This window comes from Tursiops truncatus, chromosome 2 (assembly GCF_011762595.2).
Source record: "Tursiops truncatus isolate mTurTru1 chromosome 2, mTurTru1.mat.Y, whole genome shotgun sequence".
Taxonomy (NCBI): domain Eukaryota; kingdom Metazoa; phylum Chordata; class Mammalia; order Artiodactyla; family Delphinidae; genus Tursiops; species Tursiops truncatus.
The window spans coordinates 172108008-172125067 of NC_047035.1; the positions used below are offsets into that span (position 1 = coordinate 172108008).

Below are 17060 nucleotides of genomic sequence, written 5' to 3' on the forward strand. Positions count from 1 at the left end.
AGAGCCACAATCTGAAAGAAAAACAAAAAGGTAATGTGATTGTGTCTGTGGTGGAATACTTACTAACACAAGTAAGTTGCTCAGCCAACACAAGGGAGAAGACAGACAGACAAGAGCAGTGCATCTATCTCTTGGATTCATAAAGGCAAAACAGTCTTTCTGCTTTACTAGTTTTTTCAGCAAGTTGTGATCTCATGGATGACATCTTCAGAAAATTTTCTTGGAGACAGTGCATAGACAAAAGATTATACAGACTGAGTTATTAGGTTTCGCAAACACTGGATAAACTTTTGGGGTGTCATTTAAAACGGTAATCTATCTACCTCTCTGTTTAACAGAACTCCTACATGTCTCTTTGTAATCATTTTTTAGCAACATGTTAGCAATGAACAATCATCAAATGACCCTTCAAAAGTCAAGAGAAAAACTGAAAAATTAACATTGTTATAAATATGTGAGTGGGTGAATATTCAAAAGTTAATTTTTCTCATGTGCTAGACAACATAGAGCTCTCCCAGTGGCTCTTCATAGCAGTGATGATTAAAACAAATCTAAGTGTATTAGTGTTATGAGACTATGGAAAATACTTGGAAAAATATCTTCCTGTTCTGAGTATAAATAAAAGACTTTGAAATGGCACTCTGTAGTTTGGCCGTAGCCACCAAACAATCCAGTAACTCAAAATATTCTTTAGTTTTTCCTTCTCATTTTTTTCTAGTTTTACTCTTAGAAAATAGGAAGGTATAGGTGGAACAGAAGAAATATCATTAGATCCATAATCGATACCAGATGATCCATAACCATTATAATGTTTCTCCCAGTAAGCCTATAGGCCATGCTGAGTGTTTCTTTAATTTACACTGGGCTTAGATAATAAAAAAAAAATTTTTTTTGTCTGCATGGTCTAAGATGGTGGCCACACCCACATGTGACTATGCTGAGTGCTTGAAATGTGGTTAGTGTAACTAGGAAATGGATTTTTTTTAATTAATAAACTTTATTGTTTAGAGCAGTTTTAGGTTCATGGCAGTATTGACTAGAAACTACAGAAAATTCCCACATGACATCTGACTCCCACACACACACCTTCCGCCACTATGAACATCCCACACCACTGTAATAATATGTTTGTGACAATTGATGAAACTACACTGATACATCGTTAGCATCCAAAGTCAATATTTACATGAGGATTCGTGCTTGGTGGTGTACATTCTATGGGTTCTGACAAATGACATGTATTCCACCACTGTAGTATCAGAATATTTTCCCTGCCCTAAAAATCCTCTGTGATCCTCCTGTTCATCCCTCCCTTTCCGTTAACTCCTGGCAACCACTAATCTTTTTACTGTTTCCATAGTTTTGCCTGTTATTTCACTTAGTAATATACATTTACATTTTCCCCATGTCTTGATAGCTTTTTTTTTTTTTTTAAGCTTTGAATAATATTCAGTTGTCTGGATGTACCACCATTTACCTATCCATCTACCTACTGAAGGATGCCTTGGTTACTTCCAAGTTTTGGAAATTATGAATAAAACTGCTGTAAACATCCATGTGCAAGTTCTTCTATTAACATAAGTTTCCAAAATATTTGGGTAAATACTGAGGAATGTGATTTCTGGATCTTACCGATAAGAGAATGTTTAGTTCTGCAAAAAATATGCCACATGTCTTCCAAAGTGGCTGTACCATTTTGCATTCCCACCAGCAATGAATGAGAGTTCCTGTTGCCTCAGATCTTTGCCAGTATTTGGTGTTGTCCGTTTTTTGGATCTAGGCCATTCGAATAGGTGTGCAGCAGTATCTCATTGCCATTTTAATCTGGAATTCCCTGAAGTCATATGATGTTTAACATCTTTTCATATGATTATTTGCCATCGATATACCTTCTACCTCCTTGGGGGAGGTGTCTTTTCAGCTCTTTTGCCCATTTTAAATATTGGGTTGTTTGTTTTCTTATTGTTGAATTTTAAGCGTTCTTTGTATATTTTAAACAGTCTTTTATTAGATGTGTCTTTTGCAAATATTTTCTCCCAGTCTCTGGCTTATCTTTTCATTCTCTTGATGTTATCAAGAGAAGAAGTTTTTAATTTAAATGAACTTCAGCTTGTCAGTGAGTTCGTTTGTGGATCATGTTTTTGATGTTGTATCTAAAAAGGCATTACCAAACCCAAGGTCATCTAGGTTTCACCTATATTATCTTCCAGTAGTTTTATAATTTTGTTTTTCATTTAAATCTGTGATTCATCTTGACTTAATTTTTATGAAAGTTCTGTGTATAGATTCATTATTTTTGCATGTGCATATCCAATAGTTCCAACACCATTTGTTTAAAAGACTTTGTTCCATTTTATTACTTTTGCTCTTCTGTCAAAGATCAGTTGACTATATTTATGTGGGTCTATTTCTGAGCTCTCTACTCTGTTCCATTGATCTGTTTGTCTATTCTTTTGCCAATACCACACTGTCTTAATTACTGTAGCTTTATGGTAAGTCTTGATGTTCTTCTCCAACTTTATTCTTCTCCTTCAATATTGTGTAGGCTATTCTGTGTCTTCTGCCTCTCCATATAAACTTCAGAATCAGTTTGTCAATATCCACAAAATAACTTGCTGGGATTTTAATTTTGATTTGGATTGCATTGAATCTGTAGATCAAGTTGTGAAGATCTGACATCTTGACAATATTGAGTCTTCCTATTCATAACCATGCAATATCTCTCCATTCAGTTTTTCCTTGACATCTTCTGTTTGAGCTTTAGAGTTTTCCTCATATAGATCTTGCACATATTTGGTTAGACTTATAGCTGAGTATTTCATTTTGGGTACTAATATAAATATATAAATGGTAATATATTTTTAATTCAAACTCCACTTGTTCATTCCTGGTAAATAGAAAAGCAATTGACTTTTGTATATTAACCTTGTATTCTGTAACCTTGATATAAGCATTTAATAGTTCCAGGAGCTTTGCTGTTGGTTCTTTTGGATTTTCTACATAGATGATCATGTCAAGTACAAATAAACACAGTCTTATTTTCACTTTCCCAATCTCTTTACCTTTTATTTCCTTTTCTTCTCTTACTGCATTTGCTAGGACTTCCAATACGATGTTGAAAAGCAGTGGTGGGAGGGGACATCCTTGCTTTGTGTCTGTTCTTATGGGAAAGCTTTGAGTTTCTCACCATTGGGTGAGAAGTTAGCTGTAAGCTTTTTATAGATGTTCATAGTGAATTTGAGGAAATTTCCCTCTATTCCTAGTTTACTGGGAGTTTTTATCATAAATGGGTGTTGAATTTTGTCAATGCTTTATACGCATCTATAGATAGGATCATGTGATTTTTCTTTAGCCTGTTGATATTGGAATATAGATTACATTAATTGGTTTTTGAATGTTAAACCAGGCTTGTATATGCCTGGGGTGAATCCCACCTTTTTGCGGTATATAATTCTTCTTACACGTTGTTGGATTTGAGTTGCTAATATTTTGTTGAGGATTTTTACAACTCTGTTCATGAGAAATACTGCTCTCTATTTTTCTTTTCTTGTAATATCTCTGTCTGGTTTTGGTGTTAAGACGACTCTGGCCTCTTAGAATGAATTAGAAAGTATTTCCTTTGCTTCTTTCTTTGGGAAGAGACTGTAGAGAACTGACACAATTTCTTCATTAAATATTTGATAGAATTCACCAGTGAATACATCTGGGTCTAGTGCTTTGGAAGGTGGTTAATTATTGATTCTATTTCTTTAATAGAAATAGGCCTATTCAGATGGTCTATTTCTTTTTGTGTTAGTTTTAGCAGATTGTGTCTTTCAAGGAATTTGTATATTTCATCTAGGTTATCAAATTTGTGGGCATAGAGTTATTCATAATATTCCTTTATTTTCCTTTTATTGTCCATGGATTTATTAGTGATGTCCCCTCTTTCATTTCTGGTATTGGTAATTTGTGTCTTCTGTCTTTATTTCTTAGTTAGCCTGGAAGAGGCTAATCTGTTTTATTGCTCTTTTCATGGAATCAACTTCTGGTTTTGTCGATTTTTCTCGATTGATTTCCTGTTTTCAATTTCATTGATTTCTGCTGTAATTTTTATTATTTCTTTTCTTCTTCTTTCTTTGGATTTAATTTGCTATTCTTCTTCTAGTTTCCTAAATTGGAAGCTTAGATTATTGATTTTAGATCTTTCTTTTTTTCTAACATATACATTCAATCATAAATTTCCCTCTATTCACTATGTTCACTGAATCCCACTAATTTTGATAAGTTGATTTTCATTTTCATCTAGGTCAAAATATTAATTTCTCCTGAGATTTCTTCTTGACTCATGTTATTTAGAACTGTGTTGTTTAATCTTCAGTATTTGGGGATGTTCCAGCTATTTTTCTGTCATAAATTTCTAGTTTAATTCCATTGCGATCTGAGATCAGACATTGTATGATTCCTATTCTTCTGAGTTTATTAAGCGTTATGGCTCAGAATGTGGTCTGTCTTAGTGAATGTTCCACGTGAGCTTGAGAAGAATGTGTGTTCTGCTGTGACTGGATGGAGTGGTCTGTAGATGTCAATTTTATCCAGCTGATTGACGGTCCAGCTCTTTAGTTCCACTTTGATCTTACTGATATTTTGCCTCCTGGATCTGTCCGTTTCTGAAAGAGGCGCGCTAAAGTCTCCAGCTATAATGGATCCATCTAGTTCTTCTTCCAGTTTTATCAGTTTTTGCCTCATGTATTTTGACATGCTGTTGTTAGGTGCATACACATTAAGGATTGTTACGTCTTCTTGGAGCATTGACTCTTTTTTCCTTACCTAATGCCCATCTTTTTCCCTGATAACTTTCCTTGCTCTGAAGTCTGGAAGCTTGACGGCATTTTTCTCCAATATTCACTGTGAGAACCTGGTAGAGCTCCTCTCAGTAAAATTCACAAAAGTGTGTGGGTGGAAGGCCTCCTTAAGACTGGTTCCCCCTGAAGCTTTTAACGCTTAGGCTTGTCTACACTCAGCCTCTAACGATCCATCACTTACAGCTCCAGTTTCCCTACCCTGGCGCTGGTTCCTACAAAAGTTCCTGCTGGTGGTTTCTGCTACAGTAAATTGTGATTCTCTCTCTGTGTCTTCTTGTCTTTCAATATGTAGGCCAGCAGTTTGCCCTGTGACCTCACTTCTCTGACATATCTAAGAAGGCTGGTTAACCTTTGAGGTTGTTCAGTTTTTCGCTTGTTAGGATGAATTGGTGACTTGTAATCTCCTTACATGCCATATCAGAATCCAGAAGTCTTCGATATTCAACTGTCGACGGGAAAAAAAAAGCACAACGTGAGAGCTGTGAGTTAAGTTTTATTGGGGCAAAATGAGGGCTATAGCCCGGGAGACAGCATTTCAGATAGCTCTGAGAAACTGCTTCAGAGAGGTGGGGGGGAAGGTCAGTATATATGTGGTTTTAGTGAAGGGGGAGTCCATGCAATCAAGCACATATTTTTTGCAGAAGGTTTCTGCTAATCTCATGATTAGCTAGTCACGAGGAGCAGATGTCAGCATGAAGGATTTTAGTGTTTTTTCTAGATATGAGGAGATGCAAGATTTGGGCTCATAAAATCATCTCCTGAAAATATCTAATTATCTGAGGACCTGTTGTGCCAGTTTTCTCCAGAGCACAGAGCACCTCATTTCTGATCTCCACCCTGAACTCCTTTCAGGAGGTGTAGAAGGTCAGCAGCCGCATCGGCTCATAATTTAATCCTTAGAGGTAGCTGGCAAGTGCCAATTTGTAGGTGACACAACTATTAAGTGTACAGTTGCACATGCAAACAGATCATTGCAGATTTGCCAACCAAATGGTGACTTCCATTAACAAGTTTCCATTTTGTTCTTAGAAGTGACCCTTCTGCAAGGACAAAATTAAGCCATTTACAAATGTGACAGACCAACCCATTGCATGTGTGCCCCTAAAGAGTTTAAACATTATTAGGACACCCTACAAAAAGGCTTCTGAGGTTTTTTTCCTCATCATGTTTCTTAGGAATAAGCATGGTTCTTCTTACCAAAGGCAAATACATACCCGACTCAGTGTGCACGATGGGTCTTAAGGTCCCTCTGAAAAGAAGGTGGCACAAACCAGTTGTTAGTTGTGCTTCATGAATGGAGAAACAGATCATTTCTCTTGAAAGTTGGTGACGCCAAAAGCTATGGATTCCTGAGAGGGGAAGAATATTTGCATTGCAATTTTACCTTCATAAGGGATATCGCCAAGTGTCTTCCACAAATGAATGTTGAACTTCTATATTTGAATTGTACATTGTTAATAATGAAAGGCCTTTGAAATTTTTAGTGTATTCTATCAATAGAAATATTGGACACTGAGATTTCTTTTTTAGCATGTACATTTATGAACCGTAATGAAGGTAAATGTTGCAAAATCCAGTAATTGATGTTTAATGACACCAACAAGGAAGCGTTTTCAGAATACCAGTGGAAATGGACAGAGAAGTCTTTGTATGGCCTGGGAGTGCGAACCTTAGATGTACAAGAAGGAGAGACAGAATCTTAGTTTCAGAGGATATTTTAAAGACCACCCTTTTTGTGTGACAAGTCCTCCCTAGTATCTCATTACTACATGGTACATGATATTAGTATTTATCCACTTTCCTTCCTGATGTGTTCTAGCTTCTCTGTGAACATTCATTTTAAAGCTTCAGTTTGACTAAGGATACAATTATCGGGATGGACTCAAGTGTAAAACATTTATTTACTATCACTTTCTAAAATGTTCAGAAATCCTAGTCAGCAGTTGACCATCATAGCTACCTCTGAATTAGTTAATAGAACTTGCAAGGACAATTATCTGTAGAAAAATCACCGTCACTATGTGGACTTTGCGCATCTCAGGGAATTTCTTTCCTGTGCCTGCTTGAAAATTTAAAAAAAGAACTGAGTGGTATGTTAAAGAGTTGCATCTTAGGTCAAGATTATTTTCCAGAAAATGACAACACCTTGACTATCATATCTTGACATTCACTGATCTGACTTGAGGAACTTGCCAAGCATGGAGGTTAAAAAGGAAGGACTTTGTACTTCAAGGTTTCCGAATATCTGGAAGAAATCGAAAGAACATTTCTCCTAGTGCTATCTCTGGGCAAGGCTGTTTTACTAACATTTCTCATCTTTTTTCTCTACATTTTACTTCAGTGTTAACACACTCTATCCATCATTTCATCCCTCTGGTCTTAGGTTATAAATCAACATCTGTAAAACTGTTCAATAACAGAATTTAATTGCCCTGGAGGAAAAGGGGTCTTTTCTCACTTGAAAGCCAGGGAAAAATGGTGGCATCTAACCTCTTGCTGGGCATTTTAAAAAGAGGAAAAGAACAATAAATGCTCTTGAAAATTAATTCAAATGGACCTTTATTTTCCTTCAAAATTTGCTGACTGAAATTATTTTAAAAATGTGAGTAGGACTTCCCTGGTGGCGCAGTGGTTAAGAATCCACCTGCCAATGCAGGGGACACGGGTTCAAGCACTGGTCCAGGAAGATCCCACATGTTGTGGAGCAATGAAGCCTGTGTGCCACAACTACTGAGCCTGCGCTCTAGAGCCCGCGAGCCACAACTACTGAGCCTGAGTGCCTAGAGCCTGTGCTCCTCAACAAGAGAAGCCACCGCAACGAGAAGCTCGCACACAATGAAGAGGAGCCCCCGCTCGCCGCAACTAGAGAAAGCCCACATGCAGCAATGAAGACCCAACGCAGCCAAAAATAAATAAATAAAATATAAATAATTTTTTTTTAAATGTGGGTAGATTTGGAGCAAGTGAAATACTGTGATCAGATGTGGTCTGAGCCTTGGCATTTTATGTTTGTATCTTTTGGAAAGACTTTCTGCAGAACTCTCTGGTATTTTGGTATGTACCCAAGAGATATTACGGTTCACATATCATCCACAGTCATCCAAAAGAGGGCCAAGTATTGTCTCAAAAGCAAGCTTAGCTGGGTTTTCTTACCAAACCACGTGGACATGGGAAGTTCAGACAGGCCACCCAAATTGAGATCAAAGCTTCCATATCAGGGTGAGAATCTCCTTAAAGTGTTTTGAAATGTTGATTTTCATTGTTTGTCTGTTTCTATAGGTGTACAAAGTTAGTCTTATAGCTTTTTTTCCAGTGCATATCGTCTGCCTTAAAAACAGAATCCGTAATGTGATGTCTTTTATGACGAAGGCAGTGTGATGTCTGTATATTCTACTACGTATTTTTATCACATGCAATGGCTAGTTTATGCCTAATGGGACATTTTTGCATTTTCTATTTTTTTCTAATTAGTTAGAAATGTATTGGCCATAATAGAGGTGAATTTCAGATAGAAAGCTGGTCTTTGTAGGTGTTTGTATATCCTCTACGATAATGAGATGACCTGGCTCCTTGTCTTGGTTCTGACATCATGTCTGTGTGCCTTTGGATAAGTCGTCATCCTCCTTGAGCCAGTGTTTCCTCATAACTGAAAGGAGTTAATAATTTTACCTCTTACAGGGTTATGAGGAGTAAACAGGAGAGGGGGAAAGATATAAGAAAGGGCATGACAAAATGGATGTAAATGAAAGCAAATGTCACATAAGACCTTCTGCCAGGGCATCCTGGAAGGCCTCGAGGGAAAGGTGAGCTGCTAGAAGGTACCCCTGAATGGATGGCACGTTATCACAGAGCCAATTATTTTGATTAAAAAAAAAAAGCAAGGGATACCATTTGCAGCAATATGGATGGACCTAGAGATTACCATACGAAGTGAAGTAAGCCAGACAAAGAAAGACAAATACCATATGATACGACTTATATGTGGAATCTAAAAAAATGACACAAAGGAACTTATTTACGAAACAGAAAGAGACTCACAGATACAGAAAACAAACTTACGGTTACCAACCGGGAAAGGGAGGTGGTGGGAGGGATAAATTAGGAGTTCGGGATTAACATGTACACACGACTATATATAAAATAGATAATCAACAGGGCCTACTGCATAGCACAGGGAACCCTACTCAATATTTTGTAATAACCTATAAGGGAAAAGAATCTGAAAAGGTATATATATACCGGATGCTCCCATACAGGCATGAAAAACTACGTCAGCCTGTTCTCCACTGCCATGCATCTACAGCCCTTGCATACTTTTTACGCTTGGCCCTTCTCTTGCTAGGCAAAAGGACCCAGGAGTTCTCAATCAGAGGTGGTTTTAGCCCCCACGGGACACTTGACAATGTCTGGAGACATTCTTGGTTGTCATGACTAGGGGCAGACGTACAACTGACGTCTAGTGGATAGAAATCAGGGATGCTGCTAAGTAAACATCCTTCAGTACCCAGGAGAACTCCCACAACAGAGAATCCTCTAGCCCCAAACGTCAGCAGTGCCAAGGCGGAGTTCAGTCTCCAACCCATGTTGACCTGAGCCTGTGCTCCAATAGAAATGACTGTCATGAGAGAGATATACTCGCTCTGACCTTCTCAGGGTGAGGGATTCGAAAGAATGTGAGACAAACACAGTGAGGCATTTCACACAGATGCTTGAGTGAACGTTTCCCTCTAAATGGCGTCCGGCATTTCACAAACATAAAGCGGTTGCCATCTCTCTCTCTGAGAATAAAATATAGCCTTAGGAGATGATGCCTTTATTGTTCCAAAGGTCAGGAAGACCTCGGTCATCATTTTGAAAAGAAACAAGTATGTGCTTCGTAATAGCCAGTGAATTTAGCAACTTCGTAAACCCAACAGAACGATCAAAAATGATACCTTTCATTTATTATCTATTGCACATTGAAGCATTTTCCAAAAATAAAAATAAGTTGGGTTTGCTTTCCGTTGATAGGTCTGTCATTTTAAGATTTCTGGTATCACTAAGATCCTTCTAACCAAATCAAATGGCTTAATTTATCTAATGTTTTAGAATTTTGGTAAGAGTAGGTATTAAACATTTTGTAACTGTTTGGGGAATTTGAAAGGTTATTAAGTTCTGAATAACAGAGTCTCTCATGTTTTCCCACCAAACTTTTCCCAGCAGTGAATATATCTGGATCTTATTCTGGTTTTTTATTCTTTTTTTAGCTTCCTGAAATGACTCATGTTCAAACACAGCGACCGTGGTTGATGTTTCTCCTGCAGAACTTTGGACTGACCCTAGGTTGGCTTTCCCTCTTACTCTTGGCTATATATGAACAAAATATTAAAATATAAGTTGAGTCTCAAAATCCTTCAAAAATCAATTTCAATGGCATCATTTTGTTTCTTTTGTTGTATTCTATAGTGATTTATAAATTAAATATTTTTATCTTAGGTGAAGTGTGTCTTTTAGTTCATTAACTTATTGATTTTATAATGCAATTTTGTTTCTATAGTGTATAAATGTCAGGTTGTACTTAATTGAATTTTTGTTGTTAGTTTCCAACACTGTGATGGAACTCACACCTTTTTAGTAACTCATACGCTCTAAATTCTAGTAAAACTTCCAAAAAAATTTTTTTTCCTAGTAAAGGATGTTTGTTTGTAGTATTTGAAGTGGACAAACGTCTGTTGGGTTAAAATTATAAACCATAAGCAAACTAAATTACAAACAAATGTAATAAAGTCTTGTTTTAATGTGATGGTTTGTATTACCTTCTGTTACTGGATGTCAGATTCTGAATCAACGCTAAAAAAACAAAACAATATAGAATAGTTCACCTGAAAGTGTGACCCACTGGCTAAGAAATGCTCATAAATGAGCAAACTTGGGAATTTTAAAGGCTACTGTGTCAGCACTCTTCTCTATAAGCAGCAAAGGAAATCTGTTCTCGGCAAAGAGAACTGGAAACAAAAGGTGAAATTCAAAAAATTTTAACATAAAACTTGAGTCGGGCAGTAGATGTAATGCGTAAAGTGTCACAGATTTAACAGAGTGTGTTGACGAGAATAATATTACTAAGTGAAACGTATTTTTATGCTCTTTCTGAGGAAATATAGAACCCTAAACATTATTTAAGTAGGTAAGGTCATGAAATGTACAAGCAACATTCCTGATAACCTAGCAAAATCATTAAAATAGAAAATAACTCTGGCTTTAGTCATTTTTCTTGGAAAACAGATGCCTACTATTTTTCTTATTTTTTAATGAGATATCTTGACAAGGGAAAAAAGCCCATTTTACTGCCAGAATGACTCATGGCGCTGCATCAAATACATCTACTTCCTCACTTACCAGTAGAGAGTCTTTGCCACGTGCACCCAAACACAATCTTCTTCAACCTTTCTTTGATTTCAGAATGAGGGGGGTTTCTCCTTCAGTTGTCCTTAGAGCTTCATTTAAGGGAGTATCATGACGTAATGCAATAGTGCTCTGGCTTCGGCGGACATTAGGACCGATGGAGGGTGTTTCCCAGTGTAGACTGCTGGGCTTCATCCCTAGAGTTTCTGAGGCTGTAAGTCTGCGGTGGGGCTTGATTTTGAACTGCTTCCAGGTGATGCTGAGGCTGCCGGTTGGATGCCCCGCCCCCCGCCCGAGCTTCACTGGCGTGATGGAGATCAGACACACCTGGCGTCAGGAAAGCGCAGGCGCACGACTCTTGCCCCACTAAGTTGATTAACGCCCGACAAGCCTCACACTAGACCTGAGTTCCTAGGTTGAAGGCCCCTGCTCTTTCCACCTCGCTTGTGAGCGTCGGTTCAGCCGCGGGAGTTACCGGATGAAGAGTTCGCAGGTAGCACTTTTATTCATCTCTGCCTTGAAAGGTAAGCGGCCCCGACACGTAGAGCTTTGTCGTCCTTTTATTGGAGGATAATATGTCGCTGAACAAAACCGCTTTGTACAGGTCGACGTGGTGTGGAGGTTACGCAAAAGAAGCACCCGGAACCAACCGTGTTTGGGTTTCTATGAGCACGTTCTGATTTTGGCGTGAAGCCTTAACTTAAGCCAGTTTAGTTAGAAAAACTCTGATGGATGAGTTTGTTCCCAGTTCAAGTTTAGAGTAGTTTGGGGCTTGGCTAAATTAAACATTTTTTTTTTTTTTTTTTTTTTTGCGGTACGCGGGCCTCTCACTGTTGTGGCCTCTCCCATTGCGGAGCACAGGCTCCGGACACGCAGGCTCAGCGGCCATGGCTCACGGGCCCAGCCGCTCCGCGGCATGTGGGATCTTCCCAGACCGGGACACGAACCTGTGTCCCCTGCATTGGCAGGCAGACTCTCAACCACTGCGCCACCAGGGAAGCCCCTAAATTAAACATCTTGATGTGAGCTACTCTGTAACCTTCAAGTTAGAGTGGGTTTAATTTCTTTTTAAATTTTATTGAAGTCTAGTTGAGTTACAATGTTAATTTCTGCTGCACAGCAAAGTGACTCAGTTACACATATACATCTTTTTCATATTCTTTTCCATGATGGTGTATCACAGGGTATTGAGTATAGTTCCCTGTGCTGTACAGTAGGACCTTGTTGTTTACCCATCCTATAGACACTCGTTTGCATCTGCTCATCTAGGGTGGGTTTAATTTGACGTTGGATGAGGTGGTGCCGAGGATGTAGAGGGATTAACAGGAGTCAGCTGCCGGGAGGATTTGGAGGGACATTTTCAGTGAGTATTTTGCAACCCAACACCAGTGTGCTCTGGTTGTAAGCAAAGACCTGGCCATCAGAGGTCATCTGCAAGGGTCATCCTAAGAATAGGATGTAGTGGCTCCTGAGGGTACCTTTCTGGGTTGGCCATCCCTCCCCCCATGCTACCTTATACCTGGCTCTGTGTTAATCCTTATCAGCAACCCGATAGCTTGAGCTGGACCTCCAGCCTCAAGCAATCTTAAAAATTGATAGAAATTCTCTTCTCCTCAAAATTGAGTGGTAATGATAAAAATAGTATGACGACTTTTTGCCTTCTAAATATGGACAGAGTCTAAACTTGGGGTGGCTGACCATGGTCATCCTCTCAGTCATGTAAGTTATGTGTTACTCACTGAGCTTTGGGGTAAATGGTGTTTTCCTTGAAACCAGATTTCACAATAACGTTAGGAGTATTTCTGTTTAGTAGGCCTAAATTTAGGATTCCACTGTATTTCTACTCGCTGATTGATTTGTTTTTTAGTCACTGAACTAGAAATGCTCCCGGAGGAATAAAAACGAAGGAGCAGGTCATACAGAAATCTTGTTTGAACATCCATCACCCGCTGACAGGGCCCTCTTTAGGGAAAGGAGAATTGGTATCACGTTACTGTGAGGCAGAATTCAGGGCCTGGGAAGGTGGTTCCGATGCCACGTGCTGACCAGGACCAGGGTGTATATAAATATGGCCGTAAATCACAGCCATGATCACCCCTCCGCCACCCCTTCCAGAAGCCAGACTTTGGAGATGCGACTGTGCCTCTCTCTGTAAGACGCCCCTCTCAGGATACTGCACCTTTTTTTTTTTTTTTTTTTTTTTTTTGCGGTACGGTGTTGTGGTCTCTCCCGTTGCGGAGCATAGGCTCAGGACGCGCAGGCTCAGCGGCCATGGCTCCTGGGCCCAGCCGCTCCGCGGCTGTGGGATCTTCCCAGCCCGGGGCACGAACCCATGTTCCTTGCATCGGCAGGCAGACTCTCAACCACTGCGCCAGCAGGCGAGCCCGATACTGCACTTTGACAACTTCCTTTCCTCTTCGAAGCTGGAGGGGAAGGGGTGGATTGTGACGATGCTGGTTGCTAGGGTAGACTGGACCAATCAGGTTGGGGCTCTTGTGTGCATTAAGAGTTCAGGCGCTAAACTGGAATCCCAGCAATGCCACTTAATAAACTTACAACTTCTTTGAGCAATTTTTATTTCTGTAAAATAGGGCTAAAAATAGACCCTGCCTTGTGAGGTTGTGGTGGGGTCAGTATGAGATGCTTACTGTTCCTGAAGCACAGTGCCTGGAGAACACTGAAGGCTCGATAAATATTAAATCAACATCGTCATCACCATCATCATCATCAGTGTCCCGTTCTTTTATCACATTTTCACAGTTTACCTCTCGGGGCTGTACCTCGGCTCATGGAAATGTCTTTCCTTGGTAGGGAATGGAGATCAAACCTTTTTATGTCTTTACAATCTTCTACTCAAGCCTCCAAACCAGTCACTCAAATATTTCCTTACTGTTTTTTCACCTTGACTCACTTCCAGAGCCGGAGAGATGGTGGGGGGCCCTCTGGTTGACCCCAGTCTGCCATCTCCTGTGGGAAGCCTCCCTCCAAGTGTCATAATGCTTACACCCAGCGTGAGCCCCTCCCTCTTATTCTTTATCTTATTTATTTATTCTTGTTGCCCAGAGGCACTCACTTTATTTTAAACTTTTTATTTTATATGGAGCATAGTTGATTAACACTGTTGTGTTAGTTTCAGGTGTACAGCAAAGTGACTCAGTTATACATATACATGTATCCATTCTTTTTCAAAATTTTTTCCCATTTAGTTGTTACATAACATGGAGCAGAGTTCTCTGTGCTATGCAGCAGGTCCTTGTTGGTTTTCTATCTTATATATAGTAGTATGTATATGTCAATCCCGAACTCCCTAACTATAAGCAAAACCTATTATGTTCCACCTGATCACACTTCTAAGGATCTGGAGGTTGAATAAGGGAAGCTGATGGAGAGGAACCGGTCTGAGGTCATGGCTATGGTCACAGCTTGATTTCAATTCAGAGAGTCCAAAGGAGTTAAGCCCACTGCCCCTGTTGCCAATGTACCTGTTGCACCTGCTGCTGAGGGAACGCGACCAGCTCTGAAAAGAGTCCAGGGTCCATGAGGCGTCACCCTCGGGAGTGCTGGCTTGTTCAAACAGGGCAGGTGCCCTCCAGCTGGAGGTACACATAGCTGCCCTGGACAGCGGGGGCACCATGGACAGCGGCGCCAACTCACCCAGTGGATGTTCCTACCTGCCCTAGCGCCCATGTGTGTGGGGCAATGAGCCCCCCATGGTCAAGCTTTTACCTCCATAGGCACATCTCAAAACCCACTGGAAATCACAGGAAGTTTGAGAAGCCAAAGAGAGTTTTGCAAATCCAAAGTGATCTAACCCCATGTGAAGGGCCTGTGAAATGTACTTGCACACCTGCCCTCCCCCTACCACAACATTCATGTCTCAGAGACAGACTTTATCATACGGACCTTCCCCCCACCTCCCAGCCCATCCCCCCCACCACTGCTTAACCCGCTTTGCAAAGCCTCTTGCTTCTCAGAGGCTTTCATTCTTTGTATGATAAATCCCTCCATCTCCCTAGTCATATTGACCAGTATAAAAAGAGGAAGATCTTCCTCTTCCCCTGCCCACAGAGACAGGTGCTGCCAGCTGGGACCCGCCCAGGCTCTCACCAATTCCCACCCCTACCCTTGACTTTACACAAAATTTTGGAACGTATCCAGGGTTTCTGGTTTATGGATTAGTTTTGTTTCACAATCTCAGCATTTCCCTTAAATAGCTCTGCAGAGTGCCCCTCGACTCAGCCCACAGCATCCCAGCATGCTGGTGCAAGAGCCAACCTCAGAGATTTAGTTCAACTCTTTGATTTTATAATGGTGATGTAATAGCAAATCTTTTTATAGTGCTTACGAGGTGCCAGATACTATTAAAGGTGCTTTATAAGATCCATTTAATTCTCTTAAGAAGCCTGGAAGTATAGGCGAAACACTCTTTTCATCCCCCCTTTTACAGATGAAGAAACTGAGGCCCAGAGGGGTCAGTTAACTTGCCCAAGGTTCAGAGCTAAGGCAGGCTGGCTCCAGCATCTGTGACCTCAATCCCTGCAACACACAGCCTCTATAGAGAAGAAGTTGAGGTTTGGAGAGTCTAAATGACAGCCCAAGCTCTTATCTCTGTAAAGGCGTTGACCAAGGACTCAGCTCGAGATCTCAGATTTCTGGTCCAGCAATCTTAACAATTTTTACCATCCTCTCTGGTCCCAGTCAACCCTTCTCCTCTCTAAGGTCTCAGTCATTTAAGGTGGCTTTGCTTATTCTTGTTCGTGTTAATTTCTTCCCAGGAGGATCTACAGTCTATGCAGCATGGTTTTTTTTTTAATGGAAGTTATGATTTTCATACAACTTAACATCATTTAACACATGAATTCTTTAAGTTCTAAAATTCCAAAAGGTTTCTAGGCTTAAGGAATTTTTTGTTAAAATATAATTGATATATTACATTATTAGTTTCTGGTGTACAACAGGATGATTCAGTGTTTGTGCATATTGCTAAACAACCCACCACAACAGGTCGAGTTAGCATCCATCACCACAGTAGTTACAACTTCTTTATTTCTCGTGATGAGAACTTTTAGGATCTACTCTCTTAGCAAGTTTCAAGCACACAATACAGTATTATTAACTATAGTCACCATGCTGTACTACGTCCCATAACTTATTTATTTTATAAGTAAAGTTTGACACCCTTTGCCTATTTTGCCCACCCCTTACCCCCCGCCTCTGGCAACCACTAATCTGTTCTCTGTATCTATGAGCTCATTGTTTTTGTTTTTAGATTTCACATATAAATGAGATCATATGGTACTTATATTTCTCTGTCTGACCTCTTTCATTTAGTGTACTGCCCTCAAAGTCAGTCCATTTTATTGCAAATGGCAATATTTCATTCTTTTTTATGGCTGAATATATTTCATTGTACATAGGGGGGTGTATATATATATATATATATATATATATCACATCTTCTTTATCCATTCATCCATCAGGGACACTTAGGTTGCCTCCATATCTTTGTTATTGTAAACAGGGCTGCAGTGAACATGAGTGTAGAGATATCTTTTTTTAAAAAAATAAATTATTTATTTATTTTGGCTGCGTTGGGTCTTTGTTGCTGCACGCGGGCTTTCTCTAGTTGCATCAGAGGGGGCTACTCTTTGTTGCAGTGCATGGGCTTCTCATTGCGGTGGCTTCTCTTGTTGTGGAGCACAGGCTCTAGGCACGCGGGCTTCAGTAGATGTGGCACGTGAGCTCAGTAGTTGTGGCTCATGGGGTGTAGAGCGCAGGCTCAGCAGTTGTGGAGCACAGGCTTAGTTGCTCTGCGGCATGTGGGATCTTTCCGGA

The 17060-nt window shown here is 40.0% G+C and overlaps 1 protein-coding gene across 7 annotated transcripts in view; it reads left to right on the top strand.

The window, feature by feature from the left end:
* SLC39A12 (solute carrier family 39 member 12) overlaps positions 1 to 11712 on the top strand; it is a 72442-nt gene extending 60730 nt beyond the window's left edge. For 3 of the 7 annotated variants that reach the window (XM_073801702.1, XM_073801703.1, XM_073801706.1), the window contains 2 exons: positions 10091 to 10166; positions 11479 to 11712. In XM_073801702.1, coding sequence (XP_073657803.1) covers positions 10091 to 10166; positions 11479 to 11600 — 198 coding nt within the window. In that variant the 3' untranslated portion in view covers positions 11601 to 11712. Of the gene's footprint in view, positions 1 to 10090; positions 10622 to 11478 lie in introns of those variants that run through there. The other 4 variants (XM_073801704.1, XM_073801705.1, XM_019933182.3 and 1 more) reach the window with 2 other exon arrangements.
* Positions 11713 to 17060: the final 5348 nt, after the last annotated feature.